The sequence below is a fragment of the Phalacrocorax carbo genome, chromosome 7, assembly GCF_963921805.1.
Source record: "Phalacrocorax carbo chromosome 7, bPhaCar2.1, whole genome shotgun sequence".
In the NCBI taxonomy this organism is placed as follows: domain Eukaryota; kingdom Metazoa; phylum Chordata; class Aves; order Suliformes; family Phalacrocoracidae; genus Phalacrocorax; species Phalacrocorax carbo.
Genome location: NC_087519.1, coordinates 53,659,599 through 53,682,137, shown reverse-complemented (window position 1 = coordinate 53,682,137; position 22,539 = coordinate 53,659,599). Strand labels below are relative to the sequence as shown.

The 22,539-nt window shown below is 39.1% G+C and overlaps 1 protein-coding gene across 3 annotated transcripts in view; it reads right to left on the bottom strand.

The window, feature by feature from the left end:
• Nucleotides 1–4,511: 4,511 nt before the first annotated feature.
• Nucleotides 4,512–22,539, bottom strand: part of PIK3CA (phosphatidylinositol-4,5-bisphosphate 3-kinase catalytic subunit alpha) — a 44,148-nt gene continuing 26,120 nt past the window's right edge. For 2 of the 3 annotated variants that reach the window (XM_064458040.1, XM_064458039.1), the window contains 14 exons: nucleotides 21,899–22,051; nucleotides 21,656–21,790; nucleotides 18,233–18,357; nucleotides 17,762–17,843; nucleotides 17,190–17,354; nucleotides 16,540–16,643; nucleotides 15,190–15,361; nucleotides 14,750–14,856; nucleotides 14,229–14,350; nucleotides 13,615–13,693; nucleotides 11,076–11,246; nucleotides 10,444–10,561; nucleotides 10,138–10,289; nucleotides 4,512–8,930 (listed from right to left, as the gene is read on the bottom strand). In XM_064458040.1, the coding sequence (XP_064314110.1) occupies nucleotides 8,660–8,930; nucleotides 10,138–10,289; nucleotides 10,444–10,561; nucleotides 11,076–11,246; nucleotides 13,615–13,693; nucleotides 14,229–14,350; nucleotides 14,750–14,856; nucleotides 15,190–15,361; nucleotides 16,540–16,643; nucleotides 17,190–17,354; nucleotides 17,762–17,843; nucleotides 18,233–18,357; nucleotides 21,656–21,790; nucleotides 21,899–22,051 (1,956 nt within the window). In that variant the 3' untranslated portion in view covers nucleotides 4,512–8,659. The remainder of the gene's footprint in view (nucleotides 8,931–10,137; nucleotides 10,290–10,443; nucleotides 10,562–11,075; nucleotides 11,247–13,614; nucleotides 13,694–14,228; nucleotides 14,351–14,749; nucleotides 14,857–15,189; nucleotides 15,362–16,539; nucleotides 16,644–17,189; nucleotides 17,355–17,761; nucleotides 17,844–18,232; nucleotides 18,358–21,655; nucleotides 21,791–21,898; nucleotides 22,052–22,539) is intronic. The other variant, XR_010373932.1, reaches the window with a different exon arrangement.

Sequence of the window (22,539 nt, the reverse complement as noted above, 5' to 3'; positions counted from 1 at the left end):
CCTACACCACCTATGTCGGGTAAAAAGGCAAGGCTTTGAGCAAAAGAAAAACATCTGAGGCAGATCCCCTTTGAAGCTGCAGGTCCAGTCCAAAGTCATGGGCATCAGTGCTTTAGACAGAAAAGTCTAGATGAGTCTCATTTTCTAAACCACCACATGCTTGGCATGTTCAGCCAGCTCTGGGTCAAGTTTTAATCACTCAGAACCCATTCCAACTGGAAAAGTAGAAAAGCCCACGTGATAGCCACCTTATTGTTTAAATGGGCAACACAGATTATGTTCCTTTCAGTTAGCAGGGATGCATCTCTACCAAAATAAGAATAAAGCAAGCCCTTTCTTCAATGAAAGCAGTAAGTGTAGCACAGGTCAATAACCTTTGCTGAAGGTAGATTCGTTAGCATTTGAAATGACATACAGGAGGCTATCTGAGGTATCCTGTCTATCATCAGTTTTCCTGTGTTTGTTACATGGGTTCAGATTTTGGATTGGGTTTTTCCAGTGCAGGTTGAAAACCAGACTGATTTCCCAGCATAAAATCGGGAGGTCTCACAGATGCCCATGCTAAAGCAAACTGCCCACATTACAAGTCATTCTTCTGTTTCACCAGCATTATTTGGAAAGTTTTCCATGATTTTTTTGATGCTTTGGGGGTCAACTTTTAACTATCACAAAAGTCACACCACAGTAATGGCGTTAAGTTCTAAGTTTTGCTTTTGACCAAGAACTGAAGATCCCCCTTTCCCCAAACCATCCCTGTGCATTTAGAACAAGGTAGAAACCACTCATAACCATTTCAGGAGTTACCAGAAAAAGTAAAAGTCACCTTATGCTGTAATGAAGAAGTTTAATCTGCTAGTTCAGGTTACTGAACTAGCTACTTCAAAATCACTAGCCATACTTCGATTTGCTCTCTCCAGACTAGAGTTCAGCTTGAGCTTCAAAATAAATGTAAGGATGTCCACCTTTCATTATGAAGTTTGAATCCACTGCAGGCAGAGCACCTGCTGGAACGCAGTGCTTTTCAAAGCTAGGCAGCGGCAACCTGAAACAGAAGTGACCAAAGTTTAAAGCTTACTGGGGACAAGTATGTGGAGAAGCGACCTGATTAAAAACCCTTGATACTTCCCTTACCCCTCAAAAAAGGTGACATTCTCAGCAAGAGAGCTCGAATCCCTCCCATGATTACAGTTTGTCAGCAACTGAAGCCCACAGTAGACCATCACGTTCACAGAAGCAACTCCATTGCAGCCCCGTGCACTTTACTGGCCAATGAGGTTTTTTCCCCAAATAGGTTTCTCACTCTTTCAAAATTCTTATTGGATACAACCACAACCTGGTTAGTTTGGTGTGGGGTTTTTTTTGTTTGTTTTTAAATATAGCTTTGGTAATGAAAGCATGAAGGATATTTTTAAAAACCAAAACAGACTGATTTAGCAGGGTCTTTAAAAACCATCCAGCTGAAACACTTCAGTAACATCTGCTCTCTTATCACAACTTTTACAACCCACATCTAAATTAAGTTACTTATTTTGAGGATCAATGTGTACAAGAATGCCACGTGCATCTAGGACTTCCCACCCATAAATAATGCAAATTCTATTTCTGTGTGCCCCCCTCCCAAATTAACTGATGAACGCAATTTCTCTCTCCTTTCTACTAGCTTTTATGGAAAGCAGAGCTGCAACACCAAATTACACCTCCAAGACCGGATTCCTTAAATTCTCACTTCAGAATTCACAACTGTACCAACCATATTATTTTAATTTAGTTGTTAGTATATACATTAACACTCAGAAAGTGTGATAAAAACCAGAAGTAGGGTTTTTTAATAAACAGCATGTGATACAGACCGCGAAGATAAATAAAAAGCAGACTTTTTACAGTTTCCCATGAACATGAACTACAATAAGTATCATAGGCCAAACTTTTGTTACTTGAGTAGCACAGCAGGAGAAAGAAACGGTTGTGGGGTGGTTTGGTTTTTTGTTAGTGGTTTGTTTTTTAAAAAAAGTACTGCAAGACTATTCTCAGTATGACAACACATGCATCTTGCTGTATCTTAAATACTTTTTTGGCCCACTATTACTAAAAATGTCTTGCTTTCTAACTACTTTACCACAGGACGTTTATTACAGAATGACATACACATGGCAACATTCTACATCCCCCCCCCCCCCCCCCCCGTAGTGGTTATTTCAAAAGATAATTCTCTCATTTTTAAACGATATTTCAAGCACTGGTGGGTGTTTACACTCTCCTTTTGATGCAGACACGTAACTGCTACGAGCTTTGACGAAGTAACATATAAGCATCAAGAGATCACACCCTCCTGGGCTCTATTTATCCATAATGCCAACGGGACCCTGGGCTGCCTGAGGAAGAGCATTGCCAGCAGGTCACGGGAGGCGAGCCTTCATCCTGCCCCTCCGCTCAGCACTGGCAAGGCCACACCTGGAGTGCTGGCTCCAGTGCTGGGCTCCCCAGTATGAGCCAGACATGGACACACTGGAACAGGTCCAGCGAAGGGCCGTGAGGATGATGAAGGGATAGAAGAGGCTGAGAGCTGGGCTCACTCACAGCCTGGTGAAGAGAAAGCTCAAGGGGCAACTTGTCAATGCATATTAAATACTTGGTGGAGAGGAGTAAAGACAACAGGCAAGGGGCTTTTCTCAGTGCTGCCCACTGAAAGGGCATTAGGCAATGAAACAACAGAAATGCCATATAAGCATTAAGAAAAAACTTTCACGGTGGACTCTGTCTTGGGCAGGCTCTAAATCCAACTGGATGCTGGCCTGGGCAACCTGCTCTAGCTGACCCTGCTTCAAACCAGGCGGCTGGACTAGACTATCTCCAGAGGTCTCTGCCAGCCGCAACGGTTCCGTGAAAATCCTTGCAATTGTGGTGCCAGTTGCAATGACGACAATACTCCCAAAATTTCAAGCCTGAGAATCCAGGGCACCAGACTGCAGCCATATATATATTTTAAATCCTTTTCTACACCTTGGAAGTGGATTTTGATAGTGTATGTGGATATTCACAGCTAAAACTTGCAGAGGTGCAAGGAGACAAGGGGAAAGGATGATGCTCCCAGATGATGAATTACATATTTAATCTTCACAAGAGAATAATTTGGACCACAGCAGCTCTAAGACAAGAGGAAGATTGATCTCTTCTCCCTTCTTTTTCTTGCCTCTGCCCCAAATGAAACAGTAATACAACATTGGACAGCCTGGGGCAGTTGATAATTCAGGATCTAGAACACTACTAATAAAGCCTGGAAGTAGATTAAAAGTACTTAAACCAAAGAAGCAAAACAGAATAAGATTGCAGCTATGAGTATCCACGGTTTGGCTCTTAAGGATTAACTGAACTACAGCAGGCGTAAGATTCTTCAGAGAAACAGCTTCTGCTTGAATTCTATAACTCCAGCAGTACAGTTAAGTCAGGTTTAACTGTGATTAATTTTACTACTGGAACATGTTCCTGACAAAATCGATGCAGTTAAACTGAACTAAATGGTTCCTAAACCAATTTATAGATACTGTGGAACGGGCATCATAATTTCAGAGTCAAGAAGTGCATTTTTGGCCTTTATGCCGAAGGAATATTGCATCACATACAGAAGTAACAGTAAGGACACTTAAGACACATTTATACAAACCAATGGGAACGCTAGCTTCAAAATACAAGCAGAGCATTGCTTCAACTCATCTTCCCTTGCAAATATTTTGTTGTTCTTATGCTACAGGCATGTCCCTTTGTGGGGGAGAGTAGTGCTGGAAAGGGAAGAGGCAGGGACAGAGGGATCCACCTCTGGCTCTGAGTCAGAGTGCTAACACAGTAAGACCTCATACTTTAAAAGTCTACCCCATAAAGCTCAGAAGTCAAGAATACTGCACTGCAAATTAAGAACAACTATTTTCCCTGCGGTTCAACAAGTCGTTATACTATGAAAGGGCAGAAAGAGGCAACGTTTAAGCTAGCAAGCAATAAAAATCCTGGAAGTCTCAAGACCAGAAGTAACTATCGGCAAGGTTATAGTAGTTATGGAGAGCTGAAGAGGCCAGTTCATGAACACTATTTCAAAGTAAAATTGTCAAGTGTTTAATTGGGCTGCTAGTAAACATTCCTCATTTAAGAGAACACCTTTCTTACTGACTCATGAGTAAGTGACCTGGGACTTTAATGTACATATAGTCTAATTCTGATTTCATATGCTGTTGTGACTCCAGAGCGATTTTGATGAAGTCAGTGTTACAGCAGCATAAAATGAAATCAGAATTTCTCGATGACCAGAGCACCTATAGATTTGCTTCGTATATGCAGATAGAGAACTTCTATATCCCATTTCCAGCTGGCTTTCCTTCATTAACACAGATGTAAAAAATAGAACAAAAACAACCTAAAAACCCACCACAACTGTGGGGGTGGTGACCTACACATCATTTTGGACAGACAGAGCCTTACCTAAACTGAGACAACTTTCAGCACAAAATAAAGATACAAATTCATTATTTGTATGAAACATGTATTGCAAAACTAAGTTGGGATTCAGCAATCTGCAACAACATCCACAGCTATATAGTATTTAAAAAACCCCAAAAAAACACCAAACAAGTGTGGTTCTTCCATTCAAGTAAAACCAAAACAAGAGAAAGAAACATGGACTTTAAAAAAAAATATCTTAGAAGCAGCAAGTTACAATTCTTTCTGTAATACCACACCATTTTCATTAACTTGAAGCATTTTAAAGATGTCAAAACCATCAACAAAGTAGTAATTTCAAGTGGCTTTTCTGATAACTGTTTTTTGAATGGGTCCAGCCCAGGTCTGCAACCTGTACAGACATGCAAAACAGGAGGAATTCACAATTAAGAACAGGTGTTGGAACATGCCAGTTATGAAATGACAAAGCAAAGAAAATACCTTCAAGTTGTTAACAAACATGGGCTACTGACCACTAAAGGGCATTTTTTACATAAAAAGGAAAGTTGGAAAAACACCCCAAAACAACCCTCCAAACCACCAACAGCAGGGTCTTCACAAAGTTCTCTACAAGCTTGGTAATTTCTATATTGCCCTTAATATGCAGGCTTATATCTTTTCCACAAGATGCCAAACCACTAACAATTTTGGGTTTATTTAAATGCTTTTTTAAAATATTAAAAATTATACTGAAAGTCTGTTTCGCTTATGAAAGAACTACTAACGCACCCCTTCACAACAGAAAAGTGTACATACGTAAATCAGTACAGGTGCTTTTTCTGCTACCTTTAGGAAAGCAAAGAACATATTTTTAAGAAAAACTAAGCAGCAGCAGCCTGTTCTGTCGTTAAATCATAGTTTCACAGTTGAAAAAGGTACTGTTTTTAAATTTGTGTTTCACTAAATCAGCATTGCCTAATGCTTTGTGATAAATCATGTGGCCCAGCCCTGGGCTCCTTGCTCCGGTAGTTCTGTGACAAAGCTTCACAGGAACAAAGCGTTCAGATTCAATTCAAGCTCAAAATAAGCTAGTTAGCGTTCTGTGCAGCTGGCTGTCAGAGTAACGGGAACATTTTCAACTCTCCATGAAGTGGGAATAGTTAAAAAATAAAAATGTAAGTTCCAAGCAATCTCTGTAGAACTCGAGCTCAGTTACAGGTGCTTTCACAGTCTGTACGCAGAGCTTATTTCTGCTACTGAGAACAGATGACATCCTCTCATTTACACCAACGCAGCTAAGTAGTGCCCCTGCTATCTTCAGCGAGGTTACATCAGCACAAAACCCACGTGACAGGATCAGGTAATTAGGGTTGAACATTCTGAAGCTTAAAAAACAGATTTTTCTTTTCCTGAAACACTGGCAGAATGTTTTTCAAATGCCCATCCTGGGTATGGTAAGAACAACTACTTAAAGCCTATGAACTTCTCTTTTCTTTTTTAATTGTTTAAAGCCTTTAACTACCCCAAATCATATTATCCCTGTATCACTATGAAGTTTCCTTTCTTTTGCTAGCTGATGTTCATAACTTCTCGAGCTTGTGCACAGCATTTCGTTGCAGTAACTTTTAGAAACAGAGCCCAATTCCTCAAACGCTTCTGTTTGTGGAAAAAGGGTGCAGAACACCATATGCTTGAACTGAAAGACATTTATACTAATATTTACAGAAGTAAATGGCTAGGAAGGGGCAAAGTACAAAAGAAGTTGGGCTCATAACATACAATAAATTTGAGTTGATCTTTTCATCCAGGCTGGAAAAGGCTGACCATCTCAGATAAACGAGGTAAAGCATTGTTTCAATACCAGATAAATAAGGATAATATAGCACCTAACGTGGCATTTGTGCAAGTGTTACTCAGTTAACTTAAGAGTTACTGCCAACAGGGTTTCAGATTTTGAGAACCAAATTTAAACTGAAACTAAGCCGTGTTTTAAGAGAGCTAACCCATTAGAGTGTGTTGACTGCAAAGTAACACACACAAGGGTAATTTTGCTCTAGAAAGTACAACCACGGTTAGCAGAAGTTAACGGTCGTATGAACAGAAAGGAATATGTAACAGTCAATAGAGTAATGGGCAGTCTATTGGACGACTCCAAAATATTTAGTAGAACTAAGGAAGTAAAACTTCACATTCCCCATACTATTCTCGGAGCTGTTTTCACAAAGACACGTTTCCCCCCACAACATCAAGTATCCGTGTGCGCAGTGATCAACCGCAGGCTCTTGACTATGAAAGTGTCTTGAAAGACCAAAGTCTCGGCTTTACAATCCCCAAAGCCTTTCATAACGTAATTGATTGCACATTTTTAATATATTACAATTTGCTAAGTGAAGCCAACCACTCATTACCTCACCAGTACAGCCTGCACAAAGTACAGTCTAGTTATATACTTATATTCTAACCTAACACCAGCTGTCAGCGTATTTTATATTACATGTGGTATTGCACTTTGAGTGGCACCTTGGTGCGTGTTTGCAAGTGAACAAGCTGAACCCCCGAAAGCCCCAGACCTTTGGAATTCACACCAAGTGCTGCCAATCTAACAAGTTCAAAATGTTAGGGTGAGCATCGCCCTCAGAATCATGGGCTTCGCTAATTAAAATACCTCTAATAGTTAGACAAACAGTCCTACCTGAAGTTGTGCATAAGGGCAATCTGAAATCCTCGGTACTCTGATGAGTTTCAAAAAGTGGTGCCAATTTAATTGATTGCACACATCGTAACTGTGTCAGAGGACGACGACTAGATTCACAAATATATATTACGCGCGCGCGCACAAAACAGACAAAGCTATAAAACGTTTGGTAACTCCACATGCTTTGAGCTAGCCAGTGCATCTGCTGTATGTTGAGCTGCTTATTATTGATCGTATCGAAAATCTAAATTGTTATTTCTGATGTATCTGTTACTGGATTAAACAACCACTTCCAAAGGAGGAAGAAAGAGGAGAAACGGTGGACCCAAAGACTGAGGGTTTAAATGTACGTTCCTTGAATAGCCGGCATATCACTTCAGTAATGTGAAGACTGATGCCCCAAATTTTTTTGAAGAGACTTAGGCCAAGTTCACCTCTGGCATTAGTGGGTGTATCGCCCACTACTTCAATGGTACTTGTGTCCTCTTTCACCAGGGTTGAATTTGGTCCTAGGAGTATATCTGGTCACCTTCAGTGACGTTAGTGGAAACGGGAGTCTTGGACAGATAGAACTGGGCTGCAAAATTAAAAGAGTGAATATTGGACAAATCATGTAAATAAAGAATATATATTAATAATAGTTCCTATTATATAAATAGCCTTTATAAAAAAATAATCTTTCAATAATTTTAATAACTCGCCTTTCTTTAGGTTCTGGAAAACATGTATGAAAAAAATCTATTCAGTTCAAGTTAGATTAAAGCAAACCTAAGATGAACACTACAACTCTCTGTTGCACTAAACCCAATTCTGACCATTCGGTTTCCAAGTTAGTCAGTTTTTGGGGATGTTAAGGAGTTTCTTTGTGAAGGTATGAATTGCACCCCTAGAAATACTGAGCAGAAGAAACACCATACCGACGGGCCTACTTCCTACTGCTTTCAGAAACTGTGCAGCTGACAGACCCAGGAATCAAAAGGGTCATTAGACCCCGTAAGTGTTTATTCCTCCGAGCACATTTGAAAGGCACTGTCCTCTCACGATTGTTTTTAGATCTTTGAGCTTAGAACTCCTTCCCCTCAAACTATGCTGCATTTAAATATTTGCTATCACTTGAATTCTCCTACCACTCTTCTCAACCCAGCATAGTCTCCCCCTGCTGTACCAGATCTAAGGTAATATGTGATGGACACTGTTCATGCTAGCACTATTTGCTTTTTCCTTCTAGTTTATCCTATCAAATGAAAAAAGGAAACATTCTCCCAAGTTTACCTTTTTGTCGGGCTTAAGGCATAACATGAAGTCACACATCATACTAAAGCTTAATTTTTGAAGTGTACAATTTTAGTGCTATCTGAAACCCTGTTTTACATTATTTTTCGACAGTTGTCTGAACAGTTCATCTCCTTTCTTGCCATAAAGTCTAGTGTTGTTCGTGGTTTGTGCAATTCCTATGCAACCAGTCTTTGCTGCTAACGGGTATTAACAGTGCAGTACCCACAGAGCGGGCTATCAGTTCGTGTTTTCTTTGCTTTCAGTTCAGTTCAAAGCATGTTGCTTTATTGTGTGGAAGATCCAGTCCATTTTTGTTGTCCAGCCACCATGGTGAGCATCATTCATTTGCTTCATGAAGTACTCAAGAGCCTCCTGCTCGGTTTTGTCCAATGCAAGGGTCTTTCGAATGTATGCAATATCGTCAAAGGACTGCAGTTCTGGCATTCCTGAGCCAAGCATCATGGAGAAAAGATTTATGAAGAGGTTGGCATGCTGCCGAATCGCTAGATAAGCTTTATAACACATCTCCTGAAACCTGGAAGAGACAAGGGGAAAAAAGCTCAGTGTATTTCCCTGCTAGATGCGTATTACTACTTCACCTGCAAAAACGTTTTCAGGTAACTGGACACTAAAAAAGTAGACAGTCTTAGTCTAATAAGAACACCATAATGTTGCTGAGAAAATATCCTCATCTTCCTACTTTGGTTATCTTCATTTCTATAAGAATTAGTAGTGGTCAGACCAAACAATAGCCAAGCTGAAGACAGGCTTCTTAGCCTTAAACCTCATTTGCAATTCATGCAAGGGCTCCACACGAGTTTTATGGGAGTTCACAGAGCCATTTTAGTCACTGCTACTGCCATTTCAGATTTCAAAGCACATGTCCTGATATACTGCTGCAAACAGCGCTGTCCAGGTTATCATCAGACATACACTTCTCTCCTGGGGTTTTATGAGGGCAGTAGCTGTTGGTCCTCCTTAGAGACTCTGGAGAATGCACTGAAGATGGGCATTTGCTGTATCACAACAGTGGGTCAGAAATGCCTGTTTATGCTGAAATCACTAATTTAAGTCAGGTTTAGAAAAAAAAAATGCAGGAAAGCTTCACTGCAGCATTCAGTCACTGTAATTTAAAATGTGTCTTCCCTGTCCCCAACCTAATGAAATTAAGATTAAAATTGAAACCTCTCAAAGACTGGGTCTCTGGAAAGACAGGTATTAGGAATGACTACAACAGAATTTACTTATCTATTTGCTATTGTTATTTTAAAGTTATTTCTTAGCAGGTTCTGCAGAGTGTCACACACTACACAGGCCAGCTGAAGAGCTGGTATCACAGCAGCTATGGGCGACAGAAGCATTGCAGAGTGACCAGCAAGGCTCTGATGCACATTGTATCTGACATTTCGGGGTTCTCAGTTTTTGCAGTTACGCAATCCCAAGAGGATTTTGGTTTAAGCGTTAATAAAAAAATTTTAGATATTTAAAAATTTCTTTATTCACTCGTGTGCTGGCCCTGCAAAGCTAAGTGAGGCTTCATGAACCAAAGGCCACATAAATGCTAAGACCACCTACTGATTTACAAGTGGACGGCTGATCTTCAACTAAAGAATTTGAACATACCCACAGCCAGCCAATTAAAATACTACTTTTCAGTTGAAAGAGCTAATTAAATGTCACCAGTAGTAAAGTGCATTTTAGCTACAAAATACTCTGGAAGTTAAATGCTTAAAAAGGCTCACCTTTCAAACTCCCTTGTTTTGGTACATTCCTGGGCTCCTTTACTAATCACTATTAAAAAGTCTTGTGTTAAGACAAATGGCACACGCTCTCTTTTATAACCAAACTTTTTCTTCTTGTGATCGAGGAAGTGCCCAAAGTCAATGTGAAACAGCTTGGAAAGACAGAAAGGGATTTTAAGATTAGTAATTCCTTGTTTAAATGATATAATTATAAAATCGATCATTTACTTACAGTTCAGATGGATTTTTTTAAAAAACAAAGCAAGAGATGACATTAGGCTGCGTTTTTAGAAAAACATATCTTACTTGTCCATCATCTTTTACCATGATGTTACTATTGTGGCGATCACCAATGCCCAGGATAAAGGTAGCAACGCAGTAGCCAGCACAAGAACGTGTAAACAAGTCAATAGCTGCATCGTACCTATTGAAAGCAAGCAAGGACAACATTTTCCTACAGATATTCTAATAATACCAGAGTGCAGGTTTTTTCCTTTTTGTTTCCTGCCCCCTCCCCATTAAGGAAGAGCTAACTTCTATCTTCTCTCGTTGAAGTAGAGTTCCTGAACTTTATCCAAGTAAGGGAGAAATTCAGCATACTCAGAAAACAGAAGTACTTACAGTTAGATCACGGAACAGTAAACTAGCTATTAAAGTGACCGTCCCTCTTTTGAAGGCCAGTAGTCCATTTTCATGAACTACTGTTAAAATACAGACTTAAGCCATATCTTCATAGCTATACCTGCACCTTACTGCTGAGAAGTCACACAGCCACAGAAACTTAAGAGCTACAAGCAGGAACACTAGGCAAACGGGAGCAGGGAAAAACCCCACAGAAACAGATGGGCATTATTTCCCACTTGATGAACTTTAGTTCTTTTGAAGTTTCCATCAAATAGAGCACATAAACAAGAAACAAAAGCAACAGGAAATCTCACATTTCTCCTTTGTTCTTGTCCTTGAGCCACTGATGCAGTGTATGGCTGTTGAACTGCAATGCTCCTTTTAAGCCTCCTTTACACTGGATCTGCATGATCGTATGAGAGCTCCTCACTACCTCGATGAGTCCCACACAGTCGCCAATAGACAAACAACCATAAGGCAACATCCTGAAAGATGAAGGATTTTTTTAGAGTTAAGTTAAGACAGCAAGCAACAGGTACATTTGACAGCCGTTACCAGGTTAGTGTCATCTGTTACCTACTGTTAGGATGTGAAAATCTGTTTTAATGTTTTATAGGTGTATTATCATTAGTCTTGTAGAAAAAAAATGTACCAGGTATTAGTACAGTAACGTGCCAACCATTGTATCCACCAATGTTATTCTTCAGTTTTATCTCAGGACAAAAGGTTAAGGCAAAATTTTACTACCATGTTCTTGGAGAATACACTGGAAAAACTCTTAAAAAGGCATTCAGCACGATTTAACGAGATCTATTCAACTGCACTCAAAGTGAGTTACTAGAGACAGAATCTAAGCAATTCAGAGAACAAATGTTAGGATTTCATGGGTTACTGTAAACAAGCCGCAGGTAAGACCTGGTGTGTAAAACCAGCATGGGACCTTCAAAATGGGTTTCCAAATAGTACCCAAACGTATTACAAATTTGTAACTGGAATTTTTAGTCAGCAGTGTTACAACTTAGCCAGATATTAATGGACTAACCGTAAATACATCTTTATTTATGGACTCTTTAAAGATCATAAATCACTGTCATCCATAAGTGAAACTCAGTAGCCTATTTTTCTCTTTACAAGTAGAAGAAATTAATTCCTCTGCCTCCCATTTCCTTTCACAGGTCTCTCTCCTCACCCTCCCCCAAGGTCTGTAATTTCTTCTGTTATGTTCAGAACATTTTACCTGAGAAAACCAAGTCAAAAGCAGATTTTTCTTCAAAGACTGAGAAAAACATGGCCATTACCATGTTTAACATCCTCTGTTAAAAGATTTCGGAGAGAGGGTCATGTACCTAAAAGCAGCCTTTTTCTCTGCTGAAGTTTCCTTTTTAGAGTGAAAGTGTCATAGAATAAAACAGCCTTCTAGGAACGCTGCAGTATCAAAAGTTGTTTTTGTGATGCCGTGGTAAAGAACCCAGAAAAAACAATCATCCTTTGTATTAGACCTAAGAATCTACAGAACACCAGCGTGATGTGTAGCCAGTGGCAGAGCTGACGGCTGGTGTTGCTGTGTCTCCTCTCTGGATTAACAGCACTTCATTTGCAGCTACTAAAAGTATATTTGTATCTATCTACACCTGCATTTTTAGATAAAAGTTTGGTTGACTGAAGCAAGAGTTGTTTGATTTGGAGGTCAAAGAAAAACAGTGAGACACATCTATTTTCTTAAGGATGGGGCACAAACTTTGGACTGTTAGACTTTCTGTACCATAGAGACATACAGTTTAGTGGCCTTAGTGGGATGAGTTGCAATTTCTAGATCCTCAGATTCTTTTTGTCCGCTAGTGTAATCTGTAGCTTGCTCAAGATTGAGTCCATCGCTACATCTTCTTTCAGGCTCATTTCAGTCTTTCAGTATAGCAGATTGACAGCTGGGAGCTTGTTTTGATTTTTTTTGTGTTTAAATCCCTTTGTCACTTACACCATACCTATCCAACGTCTCTTCTAAAGCTCCGTGCTGCCTCTTTAAGAATGGTGGCAAGAGATGGGAGAGGATGTATTTTTGCAGATTTCCATAGCGGCTACTCTAAGACATGAGCACTGTGAACTGTAACTCTGCAGACCATTCTTGGACAAAGCCATAGTTCTGTCACACATTACAATCCTAGACACAAAATAGTGGCCCAGATGCATGAGAGAGGATGCAGACCAACAGTTCCTTCCATCTAGATGATGAGGAAACGAGAGCTGAGGGCGCAAAGGACATACTTGGTGACAGTGCAGAGGCAGCTCTTATGCCACCGCCTACGAATCTACCACATGGCAAATGCTATTTGGAAGCATAACCCAACTGGCGTCAGTTTTCCAGAAGCAGAATAGCTTATACTCAATGGCATTCTGCAGAAGCTACGGTGCCCACAGACTATTTAGAGGTGGAGAAGCTGCATGCATATCAAACTGGGTAATACCTCCTTGGTGTCCTGAAATGAAGATACCAGCTACAAAGAGCCATCGCTCAACAGGGCTGCAAAGTTTGGCAACTTTTTCAAAGCAAATCCTACAGATGCCATCAGTAGACCAGTGTGTTGGCTCTAGGAGCCATTCCTGGTATGTAGGTCCCTCATACCCACTTGATTTAGACTTAAATATTTTTCAAATATGGTCTTGATTTTACAGGATCCAGTAGTTTAACTGAAGGTTATTTTAAAAACACATTAAAAATTGCCCTGACATGTACAAACATGCCTATTTATAGCATTTCATATCCCACCCTTGGGAGAACAGAAGCAATCTCTGCTAGCAAACCAACGCAAAAACCATTAAGAACAGTATTGCTTGAGAATGAGCTCTAATGCTTACCGAAGATCAAGACCCTGATTTTGCCAGATGTTTTCCATAATTCTAATTATCTGAAGTGTCAGCATGTCCTGACGCAAGTCTGGAATAGTCAAATACATAGAAATTGCAAATTTCATAACATCAGAACGCTGTGTTACATCTTATTTTACCTCTCCCCCAAAAAGTATGTCTAAAGGAAATAAGGCTTGCATAGTTTAGCGAATGTTTTGTTCTCACAACAGAGAAAAGCAGGTTTGAAAAAGATGAGAATGAATATAAATTTGTGGTGGCGATTTCAAAGCTGTTTAAATTATACACTGAAAACATGAAACAGAATTACAGATTACATATCTATTATCTTGAAGACATTTTCAAATAAAAAAACCCCGAAGTATTAAATAGAATCATGCTCCACCTCAGACTGAGCATCTTAGAACAACCAACATTTGTACATGACTGAGACAAACATTTATTTGTACATGCTTTGTTTTTCTGGCAAAGAAAAAAAATCGAGCAAAGCAATTAAGTTTTTTTAATCCTGTTCATGTATTTTATATACTTAGAAACAACACTGAACAATAGGCTAGGACAATAAACAGATACATAGCTTTTGGGTTACACTTATTTTTCCTTACCATCTCCATTTTTAAAGATTATCTCATTGTTCTGAAATAACAATTCAGACATAATATCTGGGTTTTCCCAGTTCAGCCACAGGGGCCTCTTCGCAGAGGACATTATCCTGCACTCCTCAAGCCTATGAAAGAGAAGATTCTTATGACATAGGCATAATTTGATTCTCCTACCATGCTCCTGTAACACTACTAAGCTCTCCCTGTTTTCTTCAAACTCCTTGAACTAGTATCAAATTAAAGATGCACAGGTAACTGAATCAACTACTCTTACTTTCCGCTTCAAACTTAAGTTGTTCCTGTCTCCTCAAAGGAACAGCTAGCTCAAGCTCTTCCCCCATTTGTTAAACCATTAGATTGAAACTACTTCACTCTTTTCAAATTACTCTGCTACAAAATTTTTTCAGTTAACTAAATATTAGTATCTTCAAAGTATGTAAACATTTAACCTTAACATTGCTAATGTCAACATTACTGAGCATTTACTTAAATATCTAGAGAAGTTTCAGAACTGAAGACAATACCGAAGATTTCCCAGTTGATGCGCAGGATTAAGGGGCGAGATAAAACCTTGTAAAGCATCCATAAAATCTGGCCGTCGCATTTGTTCAACAAGAAACTTCATCTGTACCTGATGAATAATCACATTCAGGTTTTGAGAACACTAATTACATGCAGACGAAGGTAAGTACCAGATTTTTAGGTTCGGTTTTAAAGCAGAGTTTTGCACAGTTCCAACATAAGCAACTCCGCTTAGCCACATTTACACAAACTGAAACCCTTAACTTTAGTTCTTCTGCCTTAAGAGGTAGCAACGGCATGCACACAGAATACTACAGCTTCTAGGATAACATACTATCTACTGAAGTTAGCATTAATACTTTTCTAGTTAAATAAAATGCAGTTCTAAGTAATTCCTGTGACTCAACAGCAACAGTTTTGGTATGTGGACAGCTTATAATACCTTCTGGGTCTCATCTTTTTTTTCCTGCTTGAGAATATCTGTGAGGTTAATCAACTTCTCCATAGCCTCCACCTGCCTGCTCAGATGCTTTAGGTACATTCCACACGCTCGACAATAGGACTCCAGAAGTAAACCAAACCTCTGACTTACAGTTTTATTGTGCATTTCAGACCTACACAGAGAGGAAGAACAGTTATAGCTTAAAGACAAGACTGTTAGAGGTGCCAAAAATGAAGCTATACCTGTAACACCTTCCTGAGGGCTGCTTACAGATCCTTCTTTTCAGGTAAATAACTTGTATTGACCTCCCACAACTCAACTCATTTTGACAGGACTGATTAGACCTTCAGTACCCTTTACAACTAATTCAGCATAGAGTTTACAGGCTTTTTCCCCCATTCCTTATTGCTTCATCCCATCCTTCTCTACCCCATAGCTTTATTCAAAATCCATGCTTCCCAGAAACTCTGTAGTAAGCCTCAAGCTTTCAATTCAACTTCCATTTTTCTTTGCTGAGAGCAAAGCTAACCTGCTTTGTTTTCTCCTTGTCTCATTTAGCCAATCCCAGGCTGTGGCCCCTCTAGTCTCCTTGTTCTTACCTACTCTCAGTGTTTGCACAGTCCTAAAATACATCCCCTCAAACACGTTAGCTAGGCAACTTATTCCAATATCCTCGAGGATTACCAGGGAAGTAAAAAACAGAACACAACAAAGATTGCCTGCTTCCGTTTCTGATCACACTAGCTTAAGAAGAGCATTTTTAGGTGAGGCCTAGCTACAACCCAGTATGCTGCAGGCCGATTTATGCTCAGCCTTCTCAACACTGGGAATTACAAAAGCCCACGTTATCTTAGTGAGGGAGAACACCGACATATTTTGGCTATCAAGCTCTACAAAGTCTTTCATAAGCACGTATGAACAGTTATATTCCAAAGCCTTATCTGGCCAGATTGGGTGGCTTTCTTTAGGCCTCAACTATGGCTAATACCTTCTGGAGAAAGACTGGTGGGGGATCTGGAATACAAATAAAGTTCAAACAGCAGGAATCTGTCAAAGTTGTAAACAGCTAAGAATATGGGAAGCTTCCAGCTATCTTAGACTACCCTGCTTTTAGAATAATCATCACTAGACAAAAAGTACAGGACTAAGTATCTATTGTTAACTAGCTTTTGAAGCTGCAAGGGACAACTTCTATTACCAAACTACGCACTCAAATCTTAACCAATATAAAATAAACTACGTGGTAATATTTTCCTAAAAAAGGACATTTACTATGCCAAGCCTTTAGAACAACTAATTGTTTACAGCTAACAGGAATCCCACCACCCCGTAACATGATATTAAGCTTACTTTAAATGCCAAAAGAAGAAGTGTCCTATTCTTTGATTGGTCAGTGCTTTCTTGAGTAAAAATCTCACAAGCTGATTATCTAAATACTGTTCGTATTTCAGAACCTAGTTAAGGACAAAGAAAAAATATCAGCTGAAGTTATTTTTATGAACAATATACAGAGTAAAGGATGTGAAATAAAAAGCAATTTAGGTTTTACATTAAATTTTGTAGAATGAGTGATCTTGGTATCAATACTTGCATGTGTTAGGATTTGAACAATATCGGCTAACACTGCCTCTATTTCAAGAGCTTACCATCTGATGCTTCCTTTACTGTTACCAAATATTTTAGCCTCAACTTGCTCAAAATTTTGAGAAGATGCTTCTGCTCATACTTTACCATATGTTAGGACAGCTGAAATAGCTGCCTGTTCCAGCTGGTTGAACAGTTCTACATCTCTGCAGAATTTTGGCATTTAATACCAACAAGCAAAACCACAGCACTACAGAAAATGGACTACATTTCATCTCCTCCTACTAAATAATCTGCAACACAAACAGATGCTTTCGATGACCTTTTTTCACATCGTCTTAACTTTAGTTGTATTTTAAGCCTCTCTGATTACCGGATGTACAGAAGACATCAAGTATACCAAAATGTGTGTGTACCTGTACTAGCTGGATCAAGTACTGAGACAGTTTGTCATCTGTCAAGTACTTCTCTAGACACCGAACTGCAAAAGCTCGCACCATTGGATCTGGGTAATTACAGTCCAAAAGCTCCATTGCTTGCTCTGGCTTGATTGGAGGCCAGTCTTTTACCAAACAGTACATCTGTGGACAGGAAAAAGTCCAAGCACATTACACGTTTGCATTGATTAGAAGTTGTAATCACAGCCATTAGAAGGTGTCATCAGATACAAACTGCTTCTGTGTAGAAGCTGTTTACTTGCCAGTCCTCTCTCAATAAACAATGTGGTATTACTTGCCAGCAGACTTTGTTATTTTATCCACTACAAGAACGAAAACAAAACCTGACATTTAACTGTAATTGACAAATCAGCAACATAACAAGAATGGAACCAGACTGATCAGCCAGTTATAGCAGCAACTTGAATTATCTAAGTTTCCATTCAATGCATCATACACGCAACATGTTTTTAACTTGCAGAAGTTTTCTTTACAATATCATATTTAAAAGCTTCTTCAAAACTTAACACTTCTTTGGTGCTAAATGTTACCTGGGCAACTTCATCTCTAGAATTCCATTTAACAGATAGAAGTAATTTGGGCAGAATTTCTGGAGTATTCACACAATAGTGTCTGCAAAAGAAGAAAGTTTTATGTACAAAACATCATTTTTGCTTCGATAACTGTCTGCTGTGTCCCCTCAGTCTTGCACCTTTTTCTTCCCCTGTCAGCAGGACTCGATCAATACCATGAGGTGGTGTCAGGATCCATGCATGAAGGTAAGGCTGCAGTAACAGGGAAAACGTAAACTAATTCCACAACTTGCTTCCCTCCACAGGCTTATGAACCAAGACATACAACACAGAACGCTTTAAAAGCCTTTTCTAAAGCACTAATCACAACAATAGAGAACAAAGAAAAGGGAGTAAAACCCAAGACAATCATGACAAATTTAGAGTGACTGGGGTGAAGTTGGCCTGTGACACAGGTTTTTCTTTGGTTTGGTTTTTGTTTTTAAATACCTGTGGCTCCAGAGGAAGTCCTTCTCTTGCTCAGTGATTTCAGACAAAGGATCTCTTGTACATATGGCTCGCAGTTGCTCCTTGTCACTTTCTCTTAATTCGTTATCTCTAGCTATCCTGTTACTCTGTGGAGAGAAAGTGGTCCATTAACCCTCCACATCTCCTTCTGTTGTCAGAAACATACATGAAGTATTTTAACAGCATAGCAACACTTATAGCCTATGTCACATGGTACCATCTTGTTGTTTCCTTTTGTTATCACTGAGGACTTACAATTTAAAACTAGAGATGAAAGACTAGGCCTTTGATTTCTGCAACTGCTTTTAGTCACTATTGGGACAAGAGGTACATTCCAACTAAATCAGCTGTGTGGAGAAATAGCAGCAGTTGATATCTGATGAGCAACATAATGCAGCAGAGAATGAAACTGGTCATTTCTGTCTCCAGTTTTGAGATTACTGAGAGCTGCTGAAAGGAGTGAAAAAGAATCCGAACTGAAAAAGCAGAATATGGGGGGTGAAGCCAGGTAAAAGGAAGAACACTATAGGAAACCTGAGTAACAGGAAGACTGGAAAACATTAACAAGAATAAGATATTGCCCAAAGTGCACAGAAAACAGAACTGGTACATGCTGAAATTAATTTTGTCTAAGACTTCATTCATTAGAACCAGCTTAGACCAACGGCAGAGGTATTGCAACTTTGTCTGCCAGTTTTGTTGGTGGAAATTTTCAACTGGTTGAACTAGTACTTCAAAACAGAAATACCTACAAGTCTTATAGAAAGTCTTTCCAATCCACCTAGCTTAAAAAAAAAAGCTGTAAAAGAGAACAATCTGAAATTTCCAGGCAGGAGATCAAGGCATCCTTTAAAAGGCAGAGTGATGTATTTCTAAGAATACGCACAAATACAGGAACGGTTGTTGGGTTATACCATATTGTACCTACTTCAGACTGAAAGTTCTCTACTTTACATTTATCTTTAATTATGTAAATTATGTGTTCTCATTATGAGTTCGCTATTACATGGGACAAGCATATTGTGGCCTTCAAGCTTACATCTACCAATATTAAGGTATTAATCAACCAACTAACAGGATTTTTCAGTACCTTGCCCCATTAGTAGTGTGGTAGTGAGTTTAGTGCACCAACGTGGGTATTTTATTACCTTTCTGAAGCACATGGACTGGGCTTAGAAGGGGGGGGAAACTATTTAGGACTACTCTCTATGTGGCACAGGAAAATTTCTGAAACACGTTCCTATATATGATGGTAGTGGATATAGTGCAAGTAGCCAGAGTGATTCCCTAAGGAAGTTAATGGATAAATGACTTTATAATCACCCTACTCTGGACATAAGATCAAATAGTTGATATTGAACAAGTGATTAATTGCACATATTCATCTTGATTCTGAAAGAGTCACCCTAAGTAATAAGAGAAAGTAAAAAAGTATAAAATGTACCTGCATAGTGGGTCAGAAAGATCATAGTATAGGTCAAGTCCAGAAGGAAAATGCATTTATCCTGTTGCAGTCAACACCAAAAACTTGAAATTCTATGAGTTGTGGGACAGTAAGCTAGATTTAATATTTGAAAATTCCTTCATATTTGAGATATTAGTGGACTTACAAATGGTCTCTTGTAAGTATGTAGTAACTGATTTTAAATGCAGTGTAATGCATTGCAAGGTTAAATAAGTTATGCTCTTTGCATCATAACAAAAACATTTATACAGAAATCATACCTCAGTGACTACTTTGCTGGTTTTGACCATTTCAGACAAGCATTTTTTTACCTCTTTCAGATATTCAGATACAGCTAATGCTACACAGTAATCCAATACCCAATTTTTGAATGAGTACAATATATAGCCTTTTAACTCCCTAAATATAGTTTAATATTACAAACAGCCATAAATATGCACAGTACCTGAATACAGAAAGCTTTGGCTTCACTCCTAAAGACACCACACATTAAGATACAGGGGACAAATACAACACTAAGAGTTAACAGTGATTTTCAAACTTACCAAGCATTTAATGAAATGATTTAAGAAAGGATAAGCAATAAGAGGATTTTGGCAGACAAGGAGGATTGAAAGAAAAGCAGTATGAATAATGAGACACCAAAGCTGTGATATACAGTATGCTTCCCTGCCAGTTTAGTCACTGATGCAAATATGCTTTCTCCCTATTTAACCACTATGACCTTCTACAGTATTCTAAGGATTATCACAAAAAAGAAAAGGAAGTACTTGTAGACTTTATTCTGCCTCGGAATGTTGGGTTTTTAACTGTAAAGCATAAGTTGATCATTACTTTGCCACTGAAGTAGGAGCTTATTCTCCTCACCATTTTCAATTTTTGCCTACAGATGGAACAAAACGATGAATTGAGCATATATATGCCCAGGTAATGGGCTGTGTTACAGCCAAGGAATGTTATTTACCAAGAAGCCAGCTGTCCTCAAACACTTACTAAGGAGCCCTGCGGCACTGCTCAGTCACAACACATATCCTAAGCAGATGCACCATTCAGTGATGGACCTCCTGTACAGTAACTGAGAGAAATCAAATGCCTACAACCCTTTGTTCAAGATACTTTGAGATGAGACTGTTACAAATATCACCAGAATTCCCAAAGTGGAAGCTTACTGACACCTACGCACTTTTTGGCACAGCAAAACTTTCCACCCTGAGACTCTTCTTCACACAGACCACAAAAGCTCTCTTGGGGAAACTCTTTGAACCAGCCTCCAGAAGAAAACATAAAACACACTGACTAATTTCACAGACTTGTCTATAAATACATAGCATTTTTAGCTTTACTGCTTTTCTTTTTTTCCTCCTTTTCATCATCCAAAATGTGCTTTTAAGAAGGCTTTTTGGTGAGGTTTAGAGCTAACTATCACACAGACTTTCTTCCTGGGAGAGGCGATAAAGGACTACACTCGTGTATGCCAATCCATTTCCTTAGCATTCCCTGTGCCTATGTTCATAACTAGCTCATTAAACAGCCAAGTAAGCACCCTTAGGTTACATGTGGAAGCCTACCCATAGACATGAAATTGCAACAGAACAGTATATCACTGAAGAAGAGTTACAACTTTTGAAAAGTTAAACTCAGTAGTTTAGATATTGCTAATTCAGATGTAAGAATATCAAAGAGGCCCTAGCAGTTTGCACAGTAAGCATTTCTTTTTAGGGTGTTTCGGTTGGTCAGTGAAGCATTAGGTCAGTTTATTGGTAATATAAAGAAATTAGAATATATTACTCCCTTTGCTAAACACAAACAAAAATTGATTTCTTGCTTTTACAATAAATCAGGATACACGAAAAGAGTTTTCTTTATCGCCAATGCGCTGAGTAGAATAAATGATACTTTCATATTTTAGTAGCTAATCTTTGAAGAGGAGTTTGCCTTACCAGCCCCGCATAGCTGTAGTTAAACCCCAGTTCACGTGATATAGTCCAATTGGCATGTTCTTCGATCACCGTCATGTCTGGAAACTTTACTGGATTGCTAAACCAATCGAATTCCAGCTCTAAACATGGTGTTTCCTACATAAAGGGAGTTTAAATTACTTTTTCTGTTGCATGGTGCTCGTTATAATACAGCACATTTTGAAAACATATTCCTAAAGAGGAAACTGGCATGCAAATCCTTACCTTGTTTGGATTTGATCCAGTAACACCAATAGGATTCAACAAATCCTCCAGCCCATGAGGTACTGCCCAAAGATTCAAAGCCATTTTCCCAGATACAAGAGTGTCTGTGTAGTCAAACATGTTTATATTCCCCCAAGCCAATGGGCAGTGCTCCTGAAAGAGATTAAAAGATTATTTTTTGTGTCATCTATTAATTACAGCAGAGTGAGTCAGGAGAAATAACATTTTCACCCTGGAACAAGCTGTTACATTCCCAGATTAGCTCAAAGCAGGTGGTGGAAGCTGTACCATATTTTATTATGAATGACCATCATGGCAGTCATTTTGCAGAATGATATCAGAACACTTGCAAACACAGGCTAACGTTTTCCCCATGTCAAAATAACTCAAGATGATGGAGGTTTTTTGACAGCTAGAGACTTTTTACCAAGGCTTGTAGTGAGAGGACAAAGGGCAACAGTTTTAAATGGCAAGAGAATATATTTAGATTGGACATAAAAGATTTCTTTTTTTTTAATGATGAGGGCAGTGATGCACTGGCACAGGTTGCCCAGAAACATCGTGGATGCCCCATCCCTGGCAGTGTTCAAGGCCAGGTTGGATGGGGCTTTGAGCAACCTGGTCTAGTGAAGGATGTCCCT